The sequence below is a fragment of the Zonotrichia albicollis genome, chromosome 18, assembly GCF_047830755.1.
Source record: "Zonotrichia albicollis isolate bZonAlb1 chromosome 18, bZonAlb1.hap1, whole genome shotgun sequence".
Taxonomy (NCBI): Eukaryota; Metazoa; Chordata; class Aves; order Passeriformes; family Passerellidae; genus Zonotrichia; species Zonotrichia albicollis.
This window is the reverse complement of record NC_133836.1, coordinates 2199825-2224266: the sequence shown is the minus strand read 5'-3', so window position 1 is coordinate 2224266 and position 24442 is coordinate 2199825. Positions and strand designations below refer to the sequence as shown.

The window sequence follows — 24442 nt, the reverse complement described above, 5'->3', positions numbered from 1 at the left end:
CAATGGCTGACTGGGCCCCCATAGCGAAGGAGTACGATCCCCTCAAGGCTGGCAGCATCGATGGCACGGACGAGGAGCCCCACGACCGGGCCATATGGCGGGCCATGCTGGCACGGTACGTACCCAACAAGGGCGTCACGGGAGATCCTCACCTCACCCTCTTTGTGGCGAGGCTCAACCTTCAGACCACAGAAGAGAAGTTAAAGGAGGTTTTTTCCCGCTATGGAGACATCAGAAAGATCCGTCTGGTTCGAGACCTGGTCACAGGATTTTCCAAGGGTTATGCGTTTATTGAGTACAAAGAGGAGCGCGCACTGCTGAAGGCCCACAGAGATGCCAACAGGCTGGTCATCGACCAACATGAGATCTTTGTGGACTTTGAACTGGAAAGAACTCTCAAAGGATGGATTCCCCGGAGGCTTGGGGGTGGGTTTGGAGGCAAAAAAGAATCCGGGCAGCTGCGCTTTGGAGGACGGGACAGACCTTTCCGAAAGCCCATCAATTTGCCAAACGTGAAAAATGATTTCTATGGAGAAGGATCATCAGAGAAAAGAAACTGGTCCCGTGAGGGAACAAGGGACTGGAGAACCAGGGACCGGGACCATGAGAGGAGCAGGGACAAACGCTGGCCAGAAAGGGAGAGGTCATGGGCTTGGGGTGACAGTGAGAGAGAGAGAGATTCCAAAGAGGAGAGGAGCAGGGGGAGGGAAAGGAAGGACAGAGACAGGAAGGACAGGGATAGGGACCGGAGCAGGGACAGAGATACCAAGAAGCAAAGAGATGATGATAAGCATCGATAGGTGACCGTTCCTTGTCCTTGGGGTGTGTGACTGACCCTTATGGCAGCTCGGGACTGTGGCAGCATTCCCAGAACAAGCTGTGGTGTTGCCACCTTGTGCCTGTGACTCTGCTGCCAGCAGCTTTCTGTAGTTTGGTTCCTACTGCAGTTCAGATGTGTGTTGAATTGTTCTTTAAAGAAAATAAACTTTTGTATTAATGTTTTTCAACTGGTGAGTGCTGTAAGAAATGTACCATGTGTACTGGCATCCCACTGAGATGAGCACACACCTTTGGCTGCCTGAATGAGGAGTTATCCATGTGCCAGGTGTCCATATATTTGTTATGAAACAGTCCCATGCTGGAGACACAGGAATGGAAATAGCAACAAACTTCTGAAACTTCTGTGCCCCAAAACAGAAGCTGATGGGAAGTGGCTTCATTTTTGTGAAGACACTGGGACAGGTAGAACCTTTATTGATACTCTGTCCTTAACTCGTTCTGCCAGGTGAGAGAGAAACATGGAACCAATCCACTGTCTGTGGCATGGGAGGATGAAACTCCTTTGCACAGAGGAATGTGCACCACGGGACAGTGAGCACGTCAGAAAACGCCTCATGTTCCTGATGAGTCCATGGACAGTCACTGAGGGAGGGTGTCACGGGGAAATGTGGCTGCAGCTGCACCCACTCTGTCCTCACCCTTCTACACAGGGTTTTAATCCATTCTGGAAACTGGGCTTGTGCTGGTTGTAGCTGAATAGGGAAAAAGGGCAAAACATCTTTTTCAGGGATAGGATGTGTAAATACAGACACACCTCTTGCATTAAGGAGCTTACAGTACTTTCTAGAAAAGGCTCTGTCATGTTCTTTGTCATCATAAGCCATTCCTAAATATATAATATATTTTAAATTGTATTTCATCAGTCTTGGAATGGCTCTGTCCCAAACCTTGTCTGGTTTGAGGCTGTATTTCCATGAAGTTGTACACAGACAGATCCATAAGTTGCATCCCCAAGAATAGATGGTGTTACTTTCCACAAAAAAAAAAAGACACAAGTCTTGCAGAAATGTATGTTTTTCAGAAATATTTATTAAACTGTTAAAATGATTTATTGCCCAACCAAAAAAAAAAATAAACCAACCCATAAAATGTCAGTGATCCTGCACTCGGCCGGCAGGATTGTTACACCCTAACCTGCCAGCATCCTGGCCCCTTTTCTAAAAGCAGATTTTCCTTGAATATTGACAAACAATACACGACAGATCTTTAGATCTTTACAAACGTTTTCCTCTGCGCCATCCTTCCCGATGGCACTTGGGGTGTGTGAATGCAGCATTGCGAACATGAGAGCGAGTGGTTAATGCCAGCAGGCCAGGAGGAGCTCTGAGGGGTTGAGGTAATGCTGCAGACATGTGGGGAGGGATTCCTGCCTCCTGCAGTCGGTGTTGGCTGCAGGGCTGCCCCGACACAGCCCCGGGCGCCGCTGGACGTGCACCAGGCCTGGAGATTTCCTTTGTGCTGCACTGCCTGGGGTTGGGTCTGTGCAGCTCCGTTATCCCAGCTCTTTGCTCTCAGCTGATTTCCAAAGGGATCTGCTTACTCAGGCCCACGTTCATGCATTGTCCCTGCTCACTGCATCCCTTCTGAATGAGCCACACGACTGAACGGCGCTCGGGACAGACTCCATGGGGTCACCCACGATTTAACTGCCTGATGTGGCTCTGCTGCACTTTTTGTTTTCTTATATGGAAGTGAAGCCAGATCTTGGTAATTTAAGTATCACTGAATTGAGACACACCCCCATTTAAGAGTTGCTTTTCAGATCAGGGGAGAAGTGCTGCTGTTTTAAGGATGTTACCAAAGCATAACCAGGTGACAACACATCTACCCCATACCCTCATTGGACTCACCATGTCCCGTATAAGGCCACGTGTCCCCCCTACCCCGAGCTCCAGTGACACCAGGGGGGCACAGTGAACACTTTCCCTGCCTAGAACACACAGAAGGTCCACATTGGAATGAAGCAGTTACAGCCACAGCAGGGCAGCACACAGCCCACCACTGCAAAGAGAGGTTTTATTGCCAGGGTTTTACTACAGATTTACTACAGGTTCTACTAAGAACCATTTGCTGCTCACACACATTAAAAATCCACTCTTGGATCACCCTGTAATAAGAACAACTGGCCTGCATGAAGCTCTCTGGAGTCCTTTGAGAGTTCCTCCTCCCCTCAGTACCTGGAGTAGCTGGAGCTTGGCTCCAGCCTGAGCTGTATTTCCTGTCCTTGGTGCCTCTCCTGAGAGGAGGCTCTGCAGAGCAGGAGGAGCAGCTGGGGTGTGGTGCCACAGCAGCTCCCAGCCCCTGGCACTGAGCTGCACAGGCAGAGCTGCCCATGGCCCTGCTGGCACGAGATCCTCCCCAGGAGCACTGCTCTCCAGCACGGACCTTCCCAGCCCAGGGCAAGGCCACAGAGACGCCTCAGCCCTGTCCTCACACGGAGCCATGGACACGTGAGCCCTCTCCCAGCTGTCAGGCTCCTCTGGAGGGTGTGGAGCAGAGGTGGGCGCTGCACTGGCACTGGGTGTCCTCAGCACTGACACTGGGAGGTTTTAGTGCTGGAAGGACAACCTGGGTCAGGCCCGGGGTCTCACCAGCTCAGCTGCAAAGCAAATCCAGCCCCAGCTCCTGGGCTTGGCTGCTGGGCTGTGCTGGCAAGTTCAGCCCTGTGACAGGGCTACCCAGACATCTGCCACCACCAGAGGAGCAGCTTCACACACAGAAGCTCTGCCCACATAGTGTTGAGTCAAGAGAAAAGGCTGGGGTCATGTCTAGGTCAGTGAAATAGTTCATGTCAGCCAGCTGAGGATGTGTTTCCCTCTGAAGCTGGGCAGTTTTACCTAGACAGGAAACTGAAGTGTGACTTAATTAAAAACCTGTCTGTGGGAAAGATCTAATTCTTTTACAGCAGCTGCCTGCTACACTGTGAGGAAGTCCCTGGTAAGAAGGGAAAAAATTTAAAAGTTAGGATTCCTCCCTGTAAGCAATTTGTTTTCCATTAATACTGCAGAACACAAGGCACGCTCACCTCATACATCGTCTCTTCATGCTTTAGGCACTCTAAGCACAAGGGAAATGTACACTCAGTGTCCCTCCCAAGGCTGCTCCAGTTCTCACTGTGTCAGGTGCATTTCCAAGGGCTGACTCTGCAAGATGCCGATGCCAGTGGCACTGGCAGGACACAGCAGAGCTGTGGCTGCCACCAAGGGCATGCAGCTGTCGTATCCCTCTTGAAAAAATTGTTACAGAAATAAAAAGCAAACAACCAGTAGTGTTAACAAACAGGGTAAAAGAGTCTTTGCCCTGTACTAGATATACACTGCAAACAAACTTCTAATAATGGCACACGTCCTTTTTTGGTTTAAAGAAGCTTGTGTTACTGTAGTTAATGCACGAACAAGATCATGGACTTGTTATTCAGCACAAAACAAGTCATCTAGAAGCTTCCATGTCCCAGGGTGTCAGCAACTGTTACTACAAAGCTTGGGTTCCTGTTTGCAGCAAACAGTCACCAAGTGAACAGTGAGGGATCCCTTTTGGAGTCTGAAATGACCCCGAGGTGTGCAGGGCCAGGAAAAGTGACGAGCTGCCGCGATGCTGTACAGGAGCTTCTTGTCACGAGGCTGTCGAGATCTGCTGCAGCAAACCAAACACCTCAGGGCTTTAGTCACAGGTGTTGCAGGGCTTCTTGTCCTTGTTCCATGTAGGCATCATCTCTGTTTGAATGTGACCATTCTCCAAAAGTTTGCTGGAAGTGGACGTTTTTCTGTGACGCCTGCATACGTTTCTTATCACGAGAGAAGAAACTAAACCTTCCAGGAGGGGAGCAGTGAGGGAGAGAGGGAGAAGAAAGAACAGTGTTTACCATCCTGAAAGCACTTCAAACACCCACCCCAATGCACAGCACAACAAAACACCGAGCAAAAAACTCTGTTTGCATCTGCAGAAAACCAAGGCAGAGCAGCCTGATGAGAGTGCATGTCAGAACGTTGTTAGGGATGGAGTCATTGCAATCTCAAGCAGTTTGGCTACACAAGCTTCAGATAAGCTCTAAATGCTGTTGACTCTACAAGGTGCAGGTTTCATTTAGACGTGGGTTCCCCCTTCCCCAGCCCTCAGGTAACGAAGCCACACGAGCCAGGTTAGTTTCTTGGCATAAGTAAAGTGGTATCTTTGGCATTAAATCTGTATGTTTTACCACAAGGCAGAAATAGAATTTTTTTTTAAGGTCAGGGAAGTTCACAAGATAAGAAAATAAATCTCCATATTTTTTCCCAGTGTAGAGGTTTTGATACATAGACTTGATTCCTGCAAAAAGGAATGAATAAATGCACCTATGTGCACAAGAGTTTGCAGGATGAAGGCTCTAAACAAATGCACACGAGTGTGCACGTCATTTCCTGTCACACAGCTTGGGTGCTCTCAGATAATGACGTACATGAACCAACAGCCATTTAATACAGCTAAAAATACAGCTGGAACAATCCTTAGTATTGTTTTATTTGTATGGGATGAAGTTACTGGATTAGGTAAAGTCAGTGTTTGTTGTGGGTTCAGTACAAGAGGTGTTAGTGCAGTGTTTGAGCCTGCTGAGAAATGCAAAAGTTGTGGTTCCAGCTACCAAAGGACTGAGCTGGCTGTGGATCCCTTTGGTCTCAGTGCTGGGCGGGCTTCAGGAGGTGAGGATTGTTTTTCCTGCCCTGTACCAAGTGTCACACAGCTGTGATCCAGGACAGGAACTGCTGAATGCTGCCCAGTAAGGGACTGTGCCAATAGAACCTCAGCTTTGGCAGGGGCTGGAATATTGGTCAGGGCATAAACCTGAGCCTGAGTCCACACTCACCTCCCTCAGCGTCCTCCCAAATCCCCCTCAGCACAACCATCCCAACCCTCCCAGCTGCAGAGCAGGGAGTTCCCCTTCCATGCCTCTCAATACACAGGAGGCTGGATGATAATCACTGAGAATATTAAGAATAATTACTTGTTGATTAGAAAGGGAAATCAACCACTACACAAGTTAAATGCACATAAATAACAGTGCCAGCAGAACCTGAACTTTTGCATTTCCTGGCTTCAAATGTGCAGCCTTAATGGTGAAATAAGTATTTTGTACTTAATTAGCCTCATACTTTTCTACCACCTTCATCACAGGAGTTCATAAGTTCACACACATATACTGAATATTTTCAGGGCCAGAGCCAGCTCCAGCTGATAAAAGGAGTGTTTGGTGGCTGAGCCTTCCTACAGAGCCCACTTGGTCCTGCCTGCTCAGGGTTTCTGTCTGGAAGCCCACACAAAGGACTGCTATGTTTATACAATGAGTTTTAAAGCTCGGTAATTTTTCACTTTATCACTAAATTAAGCAGGAGAAAAATAAGTTCGTAAATCTAATAGGTTCAGCTTTTAAAATTCCTTCTGAAACAATGAAAATTGTTATTATGGCTAGAAAATTCTCATGGAGGATGTTTGGAAAAAGCCTGTCTGTGTGGAGAGGAAACTGTGTCGTTGCTGTAAATATAAAGATTGCTAAAGCAGCAGTTCTAATGCAAAGAGACTTTGCATTAACAATTATCAGTATGTCTTCCAGGGAGAGCCAAGAATTGGATGACAGAATTGATTATGAAGAGTTTACACTCTATTCCAAAATACATAATTAGAGACAAAATATACAGGGCATAGATAGAAAGACATGAAAGCAACAGCCTGTAATTAACAGTGGAAATTAATGTGGAAATCAGCCTCTCCATTCTGCAACTCTAACTAATGATTGTAACAAATTATTAGAAACGAGTTTCTCAAAGAGCACTGGTGAGAACTGTGAATAGCCTTGCTTAGGAAGCAGAATTAACAGATGTGGTTAAAACTGCATATTGCACCGATTTTCCAAGGAATAATGATTGGTTTAGCGTGGCAACATTAAGGCAGAAGGTGAGACCATGTGAGTTTGAGGATGAGCATGGAGGACTGGGATGAGTACTGACACTGACTGGTCATTCTGATTGGCACTTTGATCCTCTGGGATGCCCCTGGCAGCCAGGAGAATGCAACCAGCAGTGCTTGTTAACAAGGGGTCATGCAAGAGGAAACCACAGTACCAAACATTTAAAAAAAAAACTCCTACAAGGGACACAAGTCTTCTTATTGGCTGCAATGTGGGATCGTCTGGAATCAATCCAGCTGCTACCATGGGCATTATGGCTGTAAAGATCCTGGTCAGGAAAGTACAGACACAGAAGAGATAAGACTGGAGCAAGGGAGAGAAAAGGCATTCCATTAAAAAGAACAGAGGCAAACATGATACACGGGGTTACTTTGAATTACAACACAGGACACGGTACAGGGAGAGGGGGATCTGCATCACCCAAGACAGCTCTCCTCAGTGAAAAACTCTTGTTCAGAAAAAACCAGTTATTGGAGCAGTTTCAATTGCTTTTGGATTTCTGAAAGATACCACTTTCCTGTTGTGAGGCAGCCTGCAACCTGGCTTGGATTTCATCAAGGTATGACCAGCTCCAGCAATGCAGAGCACAGTGCACGTTTTTGTTCCAAGAGACAAACAGGCACAGACACAATGAAATGAAAGATGAGGGTGTTTGTTAAATACAGAACAGGACTCTGCTGTGACTACTGGATATTGGCACAGAGTTAGAGAGAACCAGCATTACAGTTAAAGATTCCACAAGGGTTACAGTTGGTATTTTCAGCTTAAAAACCAGTATTGCAGGTGAACTGTTGAAATAACCTCCTAAGAAACTGCGTGGTTAAGGGGGCTGTGTGTCTGTTCCAAAGGAACCTGGGTTACTGCTCATGCAGGAAGATGCCAACTGCAGGCAGCTGAGTGCTTGAGGGAAACCTTGCAGCTGCTCTGGCAGGAGCACTGGAGCTGGCTCACAGCAAGTCGAGTTCTTTGTGAGGGTTCAGCACTGAGCATTAGACAGTCCATGCAGCACAGAGCTGAGAGCTGGGAGCTCTGTGCCCAGCCAGCCAGCACACCTCCAGCCATACCTGCACACCCTCTGTCTGGCTAAGGCTTCTCCTCACAGCTTCTCCCTTGTGCCAAATATTTTTTTGAACTGTGGACTAATGTCAATTAAAGATTAAGTTGAAATCACGAGAGACATTTCACTTGTGACCAAATGCAGCTCTCCCCAGCTCACTGACTGCTGTTCTGAGACTAAAATTGAGAACTAATGGGCAAGCACTGTTGGATCATTAGCAGCAGCCAGGATTTCTATTTTTGTGCAATGTGGCACGTCCTGAGCTGCAGAGCTGACAGACACACCAGCTTTTGTAGGCTGCAAGAATAGGAAGAGAACTCCTGGCTGTTTGAGGCATGACATCAGTCACAAACAAGCACGTAGTCTTAAGGAGAAAACAAAAGGGTGTTTTCTGCTCCAAACAGAGGGAGCATTTTTAATCCCTGGACTTTTCCTCCTCAGTAAAGCCTCCTGGTTACATTATTTCATTAAAACTCGGTCATGTGATGGGGAGAGACAAATGTACGAGTCAGGCATCTGAGATCAGAACTCAGAGTTTACCCCAAACGTGCCAACTCAGAAAAAATGCTGATTCTGTAGCTTCTGTTTTCCTTTCTTTATGGACTTGCAGCACTGAATCACCTGAGCACATCTTGGATGGCACAGGCTACACATCCATCTGGCTCATTCCCTCAGACTGTGTGCTGAGGGGAAAAGGGCACATTGCACAGGCAAGCATAAAACTTCCCTTGAGAGGGCTCCTATTCTCGTACTTCAGCTTTTTGTTCAATCAGGAGAAAAACTCTGAAAGAGAGGGAGAAGCAGCCCCACTTTCCTCTGGGAAGGCACTCTGCATGCAGAGAGCAGCACTGCAAGTTTCCATCACAGCCCTGGGTTCATGTGCCAGTGCTCCCCAGGCAGGAGAGCGAGCTCTGGAGACACCTCAGGGCAGGCAGGGACTGCAGCAGGAGGGTCTTGGGACAGGGCAGAAGCTGCATTGGCTTGATGTTGTGGTGTGTTGCAATATCCTGTTTTACCTTCTCCCTTCCCCCTTGCCCCTCGCTGAGTGTGCCCTGTCAATCAGGCTAACATACCAGCAAGGCGTCGTGTGATAGGTGTCCCCAGTCCCTTGAGACCCTGCCCCTTCACCTGGTTGGTGGCTCACCTGTCCCCTCCCCTTCCCCTGCCCTGAGTTTAAAATGTTAATGAGACCATGTGGCCGGTATTCTGTTAGCAGCAGTGGCCCAGTGCAGACACCTCTGTACCAATGGAATAAACATCTGGCAACCTTCTAGCAGAATCCACTCCCTTTCTCTCCACCATCGCCAGAAGCTCTCTCTTCTGAGGAGAACGGAGTCCTGACAGCCTGGACTTGCCCCGCTGCACTCTCCAGCAGCCAAGGTATCTCTGGGGTAAAACACCGCAGTGCTGCCTTTGGCCCAGCAGCGAGGGTCAGAACTGGCCCAGGCACCATCTAACTGGTTATATTGGGATACATATTCCAATAGCTTCAGTGACATTTCCTGACTTTTTAAAGCCTGACTACAAGTACAGTGTTGACAACACAGAGAGAGAGGAAGAGAGGAGGAAAATAAAACCCCAGCAGAGAAATCCTATCCAGACAGGCTGCAAGAGTGAGACAAACCTGGAAGCTGTTACCATCCTTCAGATTACTCAGGCAGACAGTTTTATATTCCCTTATTTAATATGATGGCTAAGTGGAGAGAGAGCAGAGTGAAACCAGGAGACAGAGCATGACATCTAAAAGAAGGAATTTCAGCTTAGGCAGAGTCAAAACCAATACCTCACCAACATGTGCTCTGCCTTACAACCCCTGTTTACATTTTTATGCTGCCTTTGCTTCATCAAAGGCAGCATTTCAAATCGAACATGGAAGCTGCACAACACAAACTGTGTAAGCTGAAACCAGCCATTCCCCACAACAGAATTAGCTTTAAAAGGTCTAAAAGAAATGCAAAAGAAAAGAGAAACTTTACAGTGAAGATCTTGTGCAACACAGTATCATCACCATCACAGTCACAGAATGAAACTGAAATTTAAATTCAAAGTGTATTTCCTACTCATGTGAGAGGAAGGTTTCTCTCAGCACAGGAAGCTGCAGCCTACTGCAAATAATCAACAGTGCCCTCCTGACTCCATGGTGTTTTGGGCCAGCCCAAATCTTCCTATGGAATTTACTCTCCCAGGGCTGCTGCTGTTATTGAACAAGGACTGAAGGCTGTGGGCATGGGGACAGGATGGAAGAGCTCTTTATATGGCAACAACTGTTCCAGTTAAAAAAGTAAACTTTCCAGTATCACAAAAATCCAAAGAGTTGCTGTGAGATTAGAAGACTTAATTTGGAATAAATAAAAGTACAGGAAGGAGTTTCAGCAGAGAAAAGGACTGGCCAACACAGTGATTTTATAAAGTGATACTCTTGTAGCAGCACATCTCTGGCAGTGAGCTTTGGTTCCAGCAGCAGCATTAATATTTCAGAAAAAGGTGGGGTTCTCTTAACCAAGCCAGTGCCCATCCTCTCAGCAGCAAATGTGCTCAGCAAAGAGAAGGGTTTTGTGCTGCCCACATGGTGCAAGTCAGGGTCTAAAGGCTTCAGTCAACAGGGAAATGGGCACAGTGAGGCCATGGAAAAATGATAATCCAAGACTGAAATTTGTCCCAAATCTAGGCAAAAGTTTTGGCCAAAACCAACTGTTGTTTCACATCTGCCAAGTGCTCATTCAGTGTGTCTCTCATATACAGTAGGAATGTGGTTATCTGAATTCTTAAAGTCTTTAAAATTGTCCTATGCATAAGAAACATTTGGTATTACACACTATACCCAGTATGTTTAGTAAATATTCTACTTACAGTCGTTTGATTCCAGATTCAGGCTGAGTTGAGGGTTTGGGCTGAATTATGGGTGTAGGCTGTGGGGTTCTAGTTTCTTCTTCCATTTCCTCACTTGAAAGAAAGAAAAGATAATTAATGTTCTCCTCCCAGGCCAGGGAAGCACTTTGAGATCTACAATTCAATCTGAGCACTGTTGATGAAAGAATGCAAAAAGATCTGTTCAAAACCCATTCAAATCAATTTAAGATTTTTTTAATCAACCAAGGATCAGCACCAAGAATTGGGTCTCCATTCAATATTTTCTACCCATTGTGACAAGGAGAGGGAGAAGAGGATTGGATTGAATAAAAGGTCTAGAATTTTCATTTTAGACCCACTCCTATCCTCATTTTTGAAGTTCAGTTCCATTAAATGTTTGTAATCTTTCTGGGATCCAGGGCAGACCTGGGAGTCGGGGAAGGACGAGTTTGAGGTACCAGGTTCAAACTGGGGCTGCATTCCTGCAGTCTCTGCACAAGCCTTTGCAGAAACACCAACTTGGACAGACCTTCAGGGCACATTTATTGTTTCTACACGTGCCCTGTGGCTCCCTGAGTGTATCCTCCAACAGCAGAGGAGATGTAACCCACCTTTTGTAGTACAAAAGCTCCTCTTGAAGCAAAAACACTCTGGATTTCAGTTCATTCCTCTCGTGAAGGACATCCCGGAGCTCCTGCAGGGTGAATCTTGGGCGATTGGGATCTTTCAGGTCCATTGCCATCTTCTCTGAGTCAGAGAGACAATCATCATTGTTTGGTTCTGCCTAGGGAGTGAAATGTGGGCTTTAAATTCACTGTCCAATTCAAATGGCCAACTTTTGATAAGTCAGTTTTAGGAATTCATACTTTTAACAAGTGGAGTAAATCAAACATCAGTTATTTATCTAAACACTGAAAAAATAGCATGGCAAAGGTCATACAGTTCCTTCCAGCTCCTCCCACAAAGAGGTGTCTTCTTCTAATGTAAACATACCATGATGAAAAATCACAAGGTTCTGGGAAGGGAACTTGGAACTGAGATTCTGAAAAGCAGCTCCAAGCCTTAAGAGGTCTGCAGGATTAATAATAATACAAACAAATGCAGGACACCCTGTTCCAAGAAAATATTGAAATGTAGCAAAGTCCATTTGAAATGTGATGCTTTTTGCAAGGACTAATAGAGGCCAGCACATGAAATCAGAGCTGCAGCAGCCAGGTCAGCCACTCACCCCTGTGGGAGGATGCAGAGATCAGAGAGTCAGAGCTCCTGTGTGGCAGTGACAGCTTGCTGGGATGGATACAAGCTGGAAATTTGAGGAGTTGAGTAGTGAAATTCCTACAAAGTGCATTTCTTGTAATCCTGACTCTACCTCCTTCTAAGCTCCTGTTTGTGAAATGGTTTTGCAATACACTGATCCATGGTTTCAGGCTGAACATGGCTAAGGTGAATTTCAGGTGAATTTCAGGTGAATTCAGTGCCTGTCCTGCAGAGATGAGGCAGCAGAGCAATGCTCACTCGGGCACTGTTTGATCGCCCTTTTCATCCAAACACATTCCTTTGCACAGACTACATGGAATAAAGATCGATGCAACAAGAGGTTCAAAGGAAATTACCCACACACTTTTCCTCCCCTTCACCCCCTAGGTGTGGGTCTGAGCTGGTCCTTTTGGTTGTGAATTTGTCCCACATCTCTGCCCAAAGAAGCTATTTTTGCTAGATTTGGCTCAAATCAGCACAGACTGAGCAGCCTGTACCCAATGCAAATGTCCTTGACTGGGGCCAACAAGCCATGGCCATTCTGGAGCATGCAGCTATTCCAGTTTTCTGCTTGCCACTGCAGCTCCTGTGTGAGCTCTGTCCTGGCAGAGGGAGCAGGGGCGCCTCTGATGAGAGGAGGCACCATTGCCATGGCAGTGATGAGCTGGAGAGAGGTGAAGAATGCATCCTTTCTCTGCAGACACTGGGGACACTTCTATCCTGCTGGCTCCAGGCCTGGGCTCCCCAGCCCTGTTTACAGAGCTGGGTGTCCTGGCTGAATTAACAGCAATGAAATAATCCTTTTCATCATGAATGCAGTGCTTGCCCAGCTCAGCAGTGACATGTTAGCACAGCACTGGCTGCCACATTCCCAGGGGACCGGGGTACCCCATCAGCACTGGGCTCTGCTTTGTGATGTGTATTCCTGAAATGGGTGTTTCACTGGATGTTTCACTCTCTGCTGCAGCCTGGCAGGCATTTACCATGGACTCTCACCAATGCATCAAGCTGAACAGCTCTGTGTGATAGAGCTCCTCTAATTCTTAAATATCACTACACCCCTTATTGCATTTCCTACTCTGCTACGAGCATCATTAGGAGAGGGCAATGCAGTACATTTGCTTCAGGAATAAAGCAGTAATGTCATAGGCACAAAGGGAAATATTGGGAACCATAAAGAGGACTCAGGGATCAACAGATCAGTGCATCTTTTTCTCAGGAAGCTCCCCTCAAATTTGCATTCCTGCTGCTCTGATCTCAGCCCAGCTCCCTTTGCAGACTGTCACTTTGCCTGTTCTGCAAGAACCTGGCTCTGCCAGCAGGAACGTTTGCTTTTCATGAACATCTGTGCTCACAACACTTCACTGCACAAATTCTAATGGGAAGCAAAAGCAGAAATAAGGCCAAAGTTGGTTCCTCTAAAAAGTGCCTTGAAATATTTATGTATTGATTTGGTAGCACTTAACCAGCTTAGTCCTGGCTGATCTGGAGTGCCATGAGAACTGCAGGGACCAGGTGTGCAGAGCTCTGCCCTGACTCTGGGACCACTTCTGGCATTTTCTGTTCCACTCTGGTTCAGCTGCCACCACCATCCCTGTGCACCCTGTGACCCATCTGGCCTTGAATATTTGCAGATCTGGCAAAGCTGAAGCTACTCCTGGCTGTTTGTCTTTGGAAAACCCAGACCCTGCAAGGAATTGGTTTGTTTTCCTTTGGGGGAAGGGGTAGGTGTGTACAAAGAAAATGAAGCAAACACGCTACCACAACCAAAACTCAAAGAGGTGCTTGGTATGAAGTCCAAAGGTTTTTAAAATGCTGTTTAAAAAGTGATCCAAAGTGCTCTTACCTTTGCTTCCTCCCCATTTTGGCTGGCCTGGCTGTCCTCACCCTGCAGCTTTTCTCTGAGCTTGCCCAGCTCAGCTCTGAGGTTGCCCATCTCCTGCTCCTTGGTTTGCAGATACGCTTCCAGCTCCACCTTCTGCTCGATCAGCGCCTTCCCCTGCGCCTCAACCACCGTGATCCTGTGCCTCAGGTCGTGGTTGATCTTCATCAGCCTGTTCTGCTGCTGCTGCAGCTGCAAAACATCCAAGCAGGAGCTCAGAGGCCATTCAGCCATGAGCCATGATGGCCCAGTCCCAAATATCTTGAAGCAGTGGGTTCCTGTTGCATTTAATCTGAAAAATTCCCCCCCTCTCCTCCCCCCCAGATTAGTTTTTCTAATATCTAATTGTCTACTACAGCTTCAATCACCCAAATTTAATTGATTTCTAGAGTAAATTCCCCTAGCACAGGGAGTTTTTCAGATATAAGCAAACCCATCACTTCTGATATTAAATATGGTGGCTTATGGGATTCTGAATCAAATCTTAACCCAGGGGAGAAGAAAGACTGTTGCCTTCTGATACAAGGCAGGCGGCCTGGTTTCAGGAAACAGCACGGCGACCCATTTCCCCAGGGTCGCTCGGGCCTAAGAAACACGTGGACACCAATATGGTGGAGGATCAAAGGCCTTTATTCTCTCTTCTCATGGGGTTTTATAGTCTAGGGGGCTTCTACGTCAGGTGGGGGTCTGTCTTTACCATCTATGGTTAGTAGGGATGGAAAGTTACCCGGGCAAGTGGAAAGTTACCGGAATCCGGTTTAGGGGGCTACATTCCTATGTTAATTTTCTTATCTAAGGGGGCAGGGGCCCTGTCTTCCTGTAACATCACGAGATCTTCCGAACGCCAGGCCCTATCTGCTACAAAAGACAAGGCAGAGGAATCCTTAGTGTTCAGTTTCTGGGTGCTTTGCTTTGAGCTCCAGGCTCTGTCCTGAGGCAGATGTGACCTGCTGGCTGTGTGGGGACAGCCCCAGCTGCCAGAGGCACTGGGCAGAGCAGAGATCACCCAGGCCTGGCCTCACTGGCACCAGGAAAGGCCCGTGGCCTGAGGACATGAGGCAGTGTGAGGAATGGGAAGCAAAATGTGGGTAAGGAGGTCATTGCACAGAAAGTGCCAAATCTCATGTCATGCCTGGAGTCACAGAGGAGCCTGTGACTCATCTGAACAGGTCACTGCAGGCCCTGCTGGTGCAGAGAGATCCACACTGCATCCCTGGTGTGGGGCTGCACTGAGTGACCATTCTGGACACTCCACAGCTCTGCTGGACACTTCAGCTGCAGGACCATTAGTCCAGCACTGTTTATACTTTCTATGTTAACTTCAAACTCAAAACCAGGCTGTGGAAGTGTGGGTGAGAAAGAACAGAAATAGGAGACCAAGAGCCACTTACAGCCTCTACATCCTCATTTTTGAGTCCAAGTTCCCGGTCCTTTGCCCTGATTTCATCCCTCTGTTTATCAACCACTTCCTTCAGCTTCTTCATGACTTGCCGCTCTCTCTCTGACATCCCTGGTTAAAAAAAGAACACAGAACACAAAGTGAGGGCAGGCAGGAGCTGCTGAGCCTGAGAACAATAACAATGAGGAATATTTCAGCAGACTCTGGAAGTTGCCTGCTGGTCGAATTACAGAGATGCTTTAGAGGTTACCTCAAGGGTAACAGAGAACACAGATGACAGAATCCACTCCATAAAGCCCCTGCACAGCGACTCCTTAAAAAGGAACTGACATTCCTCAGAAACATTTCTAACAGTGAGTGACACTGCTGCATCTCCCTGCCTTAGCAGTTTTACATCAATGTTCACACCATGCCCCAGGGAGCTCGGTTATCTCTGTGATTATCTCTGGCATCAGCTGGCCAAGGCCTTGGGAAAATTGTAAAAAAGATGGTCTGGATCTTCAGTAAGATGTAAACAACACATCACTGTTGTGGATTATATCTGGATCCAAACCAGCTGAGGAGATTGATTTTTAGTTGAAATCCAGTTTTGTGTTTAGGGAAAACAAGATGAAACAGGACTTTCAGAGGATTCCCCCACCCTGAATGCAGAACCAAAATTTAGTCTGAATTATGGTCACATATTTTTCCTCATTTTTTGCCACCCTTTTCCCATCCTATTGTGTGGTAATTCATATTTAGAGTGATTGTACTTGAGAGAAGAGTACTTGATAGCATTACACTGGTGAAAGGAGTTTGGAACATTGCCAAGAATCCAACACTGATCCTGTCTGAAAATAAAGAAAGGGTTAGATTAACCTTAAATCTAATCAATGAATTATTAGGAAATGTTATAAACCACAGGAGCCATTGTTGCATTTGCTATTACAGAGATCCGTAACTTGGATCTGGCACTGCAGTGATGGACTCCTGAGGGCAGACACAGAGCAGAGGTTTTACCTTGGTGAGTTGATGAATCTCCTGCCCTGAGATTGGCACAGATGTGGGGTTTGATGGTCCTGAACTATCACATGAAATCACATTGCACAACATGCTTGAAGATGCAAACCCTGCAACCAGGGCAGTGTGAGGCTGCCCTGGCCAGAGCCCAGCCCAAGCAGGAGCTCAAATCCTGCTGATAACTCCACTCATTTTGGCAAAATCCTTTGTTATGTGAGTCTTCATCTTCTTCCATTTGTGAACTGCAAGTGGTGCTGATGCACTCCCCACTCTGGGCTGGCTGCAAAGCTGCTTCCTTTTCAATATATTAAAGCAGCTCCCACATCAGAAATATTCTCTGTATGCATCAAATGCATCCAGCCAGGAAAGGCTCTACTTTCTAACATCAGCTCAGACTTCCTGGTTTTGTTCTTCCCCCATCAGAGAAATCCAGAGTTGTTCCCACAAGAGAAATTAGCTGCATGTCTGCAGGACTCCAGCTCACAGGTCAGCTACAGAATGAACTGATGGAGAGCAGAGCAGAGCAGGACAAAGCTCAGAGAAGGAAAGGAGAACTGGTGGATGTGCACTCCCTGCACAGCTCTGGGCTCCCATGCAGGCGGGGAGGGACCAGAGCAAACAGAGCAGCAGCTCCAGCCCTCAGTGCTGAAGGAGCAGAGCTGTGGTTCTGCAGGGAACAGGGAACTGCTCTGCTGGGAAAGCACTGCTGCTCATGGCTGGGCAGGAATTTGGTTCCCAGGACATGTTCCTGGCAAACCCCAGCAAGGAACTGTCAGTGACATGGTGTTCACATTCTAGTGTTACACTCTCACCCCTTTTCATTCTGTGGTGCATTTGCCTGCTCTATTTCTGGACCCTGGTTTTTATCAGCTCTGTGCTGCTCTGGGTTCTAGTTTTTCACAGGATAATTTTGATTCTTTGCTGTGGTACCAGCTCATATCCACCAGGGAGAAGAAGTGTCACAAACACAAACTGCAGCTTAACTGTTCTAAAATATCCACATTCCTCTCTCACAGCACAGGTCTGGCACTTCCCTGCACCCAAACCTCACTGCAGCCAATCTCAGGGCTGGGGCCTGAAACCAACCATTATTTTGGCTTTAAAACCAAAATAATCCAAAACTTTGCCTTGAAGTAGAGGGACTGCAGTGAAACTTCAGGCTGGTGGTTTCACTCAGAAGGAGGTAGTGAATGCAGCTGTATCCATTAGCACTTGTGAGATGCTTTGAGATCTCTAGATAGCAGGTGCTATTTAAAGAAAAAATACAATTCAGTGCTGACTACTTTTCCTCCCACTGTGCTCATTTTTTTTTGCTAACATTTGGTGAGCCTAAAAGGCTTCAATTGTGTGCACAGATCACTACAATTTTTATTTCAGGAAGTGGGGGGGGGAAGGAAAGGTGGGAAATTTTATGAAACATCTCCTTCAATTTCCTCAGGCACTGGGAAAGAGGAGAGGGAAATCACTAAGTGCCCTAAATGTAAAATAATTATCTCTAAATGGTTCAAACTCTAATAAATGCAAGATCTTAAATGGCACACCCAGCCAGCTTCCCCAGGCACATCCTATGAGCAGTTTCCTGTGGTTTGCTGTGATCCTGGTGTTGTTCCAGCAAGAGAATCGAAAGCAGCTGGAGGGGAGGACACCAAGAAAAGAAAGAAAAAAAAAAAAGAAAAGAGAATATTCTTTGTGTTTAGTGACCTGTTCAGTGCCGTGTCCATACAGCTTGGCAGAGTTGTGCCAGGCAGAGCCCGTGGCACTGCACCATGACCTAAACACTCAGCACAAGCTGAATGTCCCTTGTGAGGGGGGCTGTGGGCCCTGCAGCACAGGAGGGTCACACAGGTGCTGTGTGTCCCTGAGCACAGCCAGGCTGAGGCTGCAGCTCCCCTGCAGTGGCACAGAGCCTGCTCATCCTGTTTGATACACTCGGGTCACGTTTGCATCTGGCTTTTTCCTGGGATATTCCAATCACTCAGCACCATCAAGCAGGGCTCTGTTTGGGCTTGGGAGGAGTCACTTTAATGGGGGTTGGAGGCTCATCTCAACCCCTCCCTTGTGCTCTGTGTTCTGTCACAGGTCCTTCACAGGATCCTGCTCTGCTCAGAGCACTCCTGTTTGCACACAACTGCCTCTGCCATGAACCCTTCATCACACTCAACAAGGCTCTGAGAATTAACTGGCAGGATTGACTCCCAAGGCCCTGCACACCCAGATCAGGGCCTCTGCTGCCTGTGTGAAACCACCCCTGTCACAGCCTGCTGAGTGAGCAGTGAGCTCAGGGGAGAAGGGATCACAGTGCTAAACCAAGCTCAGACAGCAGCACTGCAGCCTGCTCAAAATCAGTGCAGCTAACACAGGACTGAGCCTGAAATGCTGCCTCTCTGGCCTCTACATCAGACCAAAGGACAGACACTGAAAAACAGCAGCAGAACTGCTTTCTGACACTATCCAAACAAGTAATTTGAGACAAATCTATCCCTGCTCATTAATAACAATATGTCCTAAAAGAAAACCAGTCAGGTTTGATATAATAGATCCAAATAATTAAATGGGGTTGATAGAAATTAAAAGATTTCACTTAAACCGAATACTTTGGCTAAAGAATATCAGTGATCTCAGCCTAAGCTCTGGAATGGGCTTATGGGTTTTGTTTGTGTTGTCACACATGGGTAGACACAGTAAAAATAACAAGGAAAGCACGTCTGGCATCTGCTTGTCTGGATGTGAGGAGTGTGGCTATATTTAAATGCAAGCACATGAGCTGCAGTGAGCTAGATAGCCACTGGAAGGGAAAAAAAGAAGGAGAAAAAAAAGAAAACAAAGGGGAAGCTGGTTCTTTGTAACACAATGTCAGTCTTCATGACCCATGAGTCATTGCTGCCATGCTGAATTTTGCATGGAGTTTGTCAGCCTGATGTTGAGCTACTTCTTTGCCACTAATTGGCTCCTAATTTGAAAGCATTGCATTTGTTTTAAAAAATATCTCGAGAGGTGTAACAATTTTTACTTTTTGAAGGTTTAATTATGCATTTCCCCAGTGCAAGTGAGCAGCACTGAGCCCCAGGGAGAGAGGGAGTGCAGCTTGCACAGTGCTGGGCAGAGTTTCATCCACCTCCAGCAAAATGAGAATCCAAACAGAGATAGACCAAAGGGTGTATCTAGACTTTACTTCCAGAGATGCTTCTCAGCCAAACAAAAAGTTGGTTATGTTTCCCTCATTCTCCCACTTCTTATCATGTCTACAGTGTCATATGTATTCAGAGATTTTCTATTTAGGTAAAAAAAAATTAAAAAAAAATGTATATGTATATATATAAACAAACAAGCCTTCAAAACCCAGATCTGAATTAATCTGCAGGGAAAAACTACACCAGAATATCCAAAGTATTTTGATTAAGTATTTCTTTTTGTAACAAAGCAAGGACTGAATTTGAGGTAGCAAACTTGCCTTCATGCTTCTGAAATTCCTCTTCTGTGAAATTAATGTCTTTGTGAGATAAGTTTGTCATCAGTTGTTTATTCTCCTCCTGGAGCTGTGCAATTTGCGTGAGAAGATCCTGTGCTTCCCCTCTCCAGACATCCTCCACCAGTTCTAATTCCTATAGGGCAGACCAGGACAACACAATGATATTTCAAAACATGTAAAGAGTCTTTGACTGAGCAATTTACAGATCAAACTACAGATCCTACTGATTCTTATGGAAAGCAATTAAATATGACTACTTTGAGTTTCTTAGAAGACATCTGCTGTTTTAATGCCACCACCAGGAAACCACCACAGCCCCCTTTGCTACATCCGAATGGAAATACCTGAGGGGATCATTCCTGATGCAAAGCAAGTTACCCAAAGGATGGCTCCTCATACCCTGCTGTGCTGTGAGGACCAGATTAAGGGTCCAATAACCAAACACCAGCACCAATTCCCTGCAGCACCCCAGGCAGCAGCTGCAAAGCTGTCAGAGAGCCCCCAAACCATCCCACAGCAGGGCCAGGGGCTCAGGGATGGACAAACTCCCGACACAACAGCCTGGTCTGAATTCCTGCCGTGAAACACAAGTGCAAATTGAAGAGTGTGTGATCCAGTGCAGCTCCTGGTGCACACAGTGAGCACAAACCCAACCCACGCTGCCTCCCATGTAAATTGTCCTGCTGGAATGTCCTGTGTTAGTGCAGCCAGGCCAGCCAGAACAGCTCCCATTTGTTGGGACACTCTGTGTCAAGAGCAGCTGTCACCAATCCTCGTGAAGGTCAAGTCAGGACAAAAAAGAGAAAGTCCTTAAGGAAAACAGTTGTATTTAGAACCTTGCCTGTTCCAAAAGCTTCTCTGGATATCTCACTTCTGCAGAGGGGGGCATTCCCTGCTCCATTTTCACTTATGCTCTTCAGACAAAAAGCTGCATGCAAATCCCTGGAGCCAGGCTGAGTCACTGCTGACTTTCACATCCATCCACATGCCCCTTTCCTACCTAACAACAAAACACATTCACACAACAACCCAGCCAAGCACAGCTCCAGGCTAAAATAAGCTCTGCTGAGAGATTAAAGGACAGCTCTCTGCTTTGAATGCATGCTCTGATAATGGGAAGTCATGTTCCTGGTGACTTTCTGGCCAAATACCATTTTATTCCAGCCTTTATTACCCTATTGCGGCTAAAAGTGTTGCAGAAAACATTAGGTGGCAAAGATAATAAATAATAAATAGCAAAGGTGTGGTAAGCTACACAGAATTGAGTATTAAAAAGGAAAGAAAATGTAATTAATCACCTATTTTCCCTGAAACTCTTTATCTTACTAAATCTGTAATGAAATTGCTATTTCCAAAAACCTGGATTATTTACAGTGATGCTGCCTGTTACAACTCTGTAGCTAAAATAATGCAGTGACCTATTTTAGCAATAAACCAGCACATTCATCACTTCCAAGCATATTGATAAAACCAAAATAGAATGCACACAAACCCCAAATAAGCTAAACTTATATCATTTATACATGGCTGCACTGTAAACACACAGCTATGCCAGGTTTGCCGAGGCAAACTTTGTCATTTATTACTATTGAAGAGCCAATGAATTGGAGCAGAAATTAACTTTTGAGTCCTCATTAGTGGAAGTACCAGACAGGGAAGCACATCCACGGCCAGGCAGTGCCAGCCAGCTCAGGAAGCCCCAGGCAGTGGGTGCTGAGCCAGGTTCACAAGCAAAACAGATTCACACATAAATCTTAAATCTGAAATCTCAAACTGATGCTTGCAAGGACCATTAAAAGCTTTTCTGGGTGTTTCTCGGAGGGTTTGACATCAAAAACTGTTTCTCAGTATGTGATTTTTTCTGCTTATCAGCACCTGTCCTGTAAAAGTCTTCAACCCTGACATTGGAACAGAGCAGATGAGAGACCACAGGTCTGTAGGGACCTGGTGCACTGGGAACCAGCTTGATTTAAAAAAATAAAAGGTATGTATCATGCAGTTTATTTTCCTGTTAAAATCTGTTTAGACTGAAGTAAATTGTTTAAACACTCCCTGAGCCACTTCACGACCCTCAAAGAAGCTGACAGAGCTGAGGTGGTTGACTGGCAGGGAGATCAGCTGACACGTTTAGGAAACTTTTTAACACTTACAAGAACTTCAGAAACATCTCCACAGAACAAGTTGTACAATGACACTGGCTCCGTTCAGTGTCTGCTTCACCCTCAGCCTTTGGTAAATATCCAACATATTTGTATCTGTTCTCTAGACCTTCTTTTATCATTCTCTTGAGACTTATCAAGGCTTTGTACATCAAAGGTCTTTTACCTTCCTTTTCAGAGACATTGCCCAAAATGTTGCAGAGTTTATCCTGGATTTCCCAGGTGAAAGTCCTTTAGCTGACTCTTTTTGAAATATAAAACCGGGATTTATCCAGTTAAGCCAAATCTTGAAGTTTGGGGGTCTCTCTTTGAGAAATCCCCCATCTCCTGTTTATCCTGATTCTGTGTGTGGAATCAGGAATGGCATGAGGCAGCAGTGGTGATTTAGCATAGTCATTTACCAGAAGAGCCATTTCTTATATCAGTTATCTGGATGGTTTAAAGAGCAGATCTGCCACTTTTACTGCAGTTAGTGGAGATTGCTGTCCTGCCATGAGAGGCTGACAGGGTATGGGAAATGCTCTCTGCCTCAGGAGAGAGAGGCAGAGACTCCTTTAATAAGAATGGGGTCAGGGAACACTGTGACCACCCCAAAACAAGCCAAGGGACATCTTGCCATCAGAGGATGGAGCAGCAATCTGGCAGAGTGCTCTTCCTTACTCTTCAGCTCTAACTCTGCTCTGAAATCACTCGGTTCTCCATCTCTCTCCTATGACTTGTCTAACCCGAAGTCTGTTCCAGGAGAACTAGACTGCTAAATCATTCCCAGCCCCGGAGAGGAAAGTGTATTTATTCTTGTCAGTGACCTTTCCTGGCCTAGCAGGAAGCAGCGCTGTCCCTCCCCAGGAGAGGGGATGGAGCGGGAGTCCGAATGGGCCAGACACGGGGGAAGGAAACGCAGTGACCGGGGAAGGGGTGGAGAAAGGGAAGGAGGGAGGAAACTTCCAGCAGGGAAGGAAACAAAAAACAACAACACGCCCAAAGCCTCGGCGACGCTCCGGCAGCATCCGCGCAGAGCCGTGAGCCGCCCGGGCTGCACCGCACGCGTGCCCCGCCCGCTCCCGCACCCCGGCCCCGCTCTTTGTGCTCCCGGCGGCGGCGGGGGGAGAACGGCGCCGGGGGGGCCGAGCCCGAGTCCCCCGAGCGGCTGCGGCAGGCGGGGGCAGCCCTGCCCCGCCGCGCCCCCCGCTCCCCGCCCGCACCTTCTGGTGCTTCCTCTCCTTCTCGATGCGGTCCATCCTCTCCAGGCGCAGGCGGTCGAGCTCCAGGCGCAGCTCCTCCATCTCGGGGTTGATGTGGTTGCGGCTCACCAGCACCTCCAGGATCTCCAGCACCCGCACCACCTTGGGCATGAGGCGGGCGATGGCCTCGCAGCCGTGCTGGTCGATCACCCGCTCAAACTCCTGCCCCACGGCCGAGGCGATGTCGTACACGTCCATGACCGTCAGCTCCGCCGCGTTCTTCTCCAGGGCGGGCGGCACGCCGCCGCCGCCGTCCATGGCTCGCCCGGCGCCGCGGCGCCCGCATAGGCGGCGGCGGGGCGCGCTCCGGGCGGGGCGGTCCCCGTGCAGCCGCCGCCGCTGCCCCGCGCCCGGGCCGCAGCCCCCGGCAACTCCCGCGAACTCCGGGCGGCTCGGCCGGGGGTGTTTAAACTTGGCCGGGCGGTGCTGGGGGAGCGGCGGCGGGAGGCGGGCGCGGCGTCCCCGCCACCACCGCCCCGCCGCCCGCGGCCAATGCCCGGCGCAGGGCGGGCCGGGGGCGGCCCCGCGCATGCCTGCGGCCGCCGCGCATCCCGGCACCGGCACCGGCCCCCGCGCATCCCGGGACCGGGACCGGCCCCGCCAGCCCGAGGCGCGGGGGATGGCGCTGCCCCGCGGGGCTTCGCTTGCGGTGGGGACAGGAGCATCGGCAAGCGAGGGTGCGCTTCTTTCGGTGCTTGTCCCGCAGCAGCGGGAGGGCTCTCGGTACCGATCCCTCCTGCGGCCCCGTCCGGGAGGAGAGCCGCGAGTTTGGGGGGCAGAGCTCGGAGCCGCCCATGCTCGGGGTTCGGGTCCCGCACGGACGGTGGAGCGGTTCGCAGGTGTGACTGTGAATGTTTGCATGTTCTTATTTCCATAGGGTTTACGAAGAGATGCTCCAGATGAGTCTCTACAGATAAGCTAAATGTGCCTGGAAAGAATTTTAGGTCCCAGTTCTGCCATTTGTGTGTGCAGAGTAGGAAGAATACATTTTATTTTGGACAAGATATAATAAGTAATACCAAACACTGGAACTAGTCAGGAGAAATAGCAGTGGGGCTGCAAAAGCCAAGCCTGGAATGACTTGCCACGTGCTGCATGTTGTGAATACAGCATTAATTATCTACCTTTGGCAGATGTAAAACGCCCGTGTAGGTGAATGGGAGGAATGAACGGTGAGAAATGTAACACTGTAGCACCAGAAATGCAACACTGTGATACCAGAACAGCTTTTTAATGCAATTCTGTCACAACCTCGTTCTGCCACGAGGTACAAATATTGATCTTTTCATGCCCTTTCAGTAGGCAGCCAGGAAAGGAGCAATCAATCCCCAAATACCTGAGCCTGGCAATC

At 47.7% G+C, this 24442-nt stretch overlaps 2 protein-coding genes across 5 annotated transcripts; one reads left to right on the top strand and one right to left on the bottom strand.

Annotated features, from left to right (window-relative positions):
* Positions 1 to 2: 2 nt before the first annotated feature.
* Positions 3 to 4061, top strand: SNRNP35 (small nuclear ribonucleoprotein U11/U12 subunit 35). Its single transcript, XM_074554178.1, has one exon. It carries the CDS (start codon positions 3 to 5, stop codon positions 798 to 800), a length of 798 nt encoding a protein of 265 aa, XP_074410279.1. The 3' UTR covers positions 801 to 4061.
* RILPL1 (Rab interacting lysosomal protein like 1) lies at positions 1852 to 23609 on the bottom strand. Of its 4 annotated transcripts, none has more exons than XM_074554173.1 (8): positions 23053 to 23609; positions 19674 to 19824; positions 15216 to 15334; positions 13789 to 14016; positions 11297 to 11469; positions 10686 to 10778; positions 6959 to 7046; positions 4509 to 4649 (listed from the first exon to the last, which is right to left on the bottom strand). In XM_074554173.1, the coding sequence occupies exons 1-8, from the start codon at positions 23347 to 23349 to the stop codon at positions 4644 to 4646; spliced, it is 1155 nt and encodes a 384-aa protein (XP_074410274.1). In that variant the 5' UTR covers positions 23350 to 23609; the 3' UTR covers positions 4509 to 4643. The 4 variants fall into 4 exon arrangements, with proteins under 4 accessions (XP_074410273.1, XP_074410276.1, XP_074410274.1 ...); XM_074554174.1 differs by lacking the exon at positions 6959 to 7046 and adding an exon at positions 7843 to 7917 and having other exon boundaries at positions 4511 to 4649; XM_074554172.1 differs by lacking the exon at positions 6959 to 7046 and having other exon boundaries at positions 1852 to 4649; positions 23053 to 23595.
* Between the last annotated feature and the right edge of the window lie 833 nt (positions 23610 to 24442).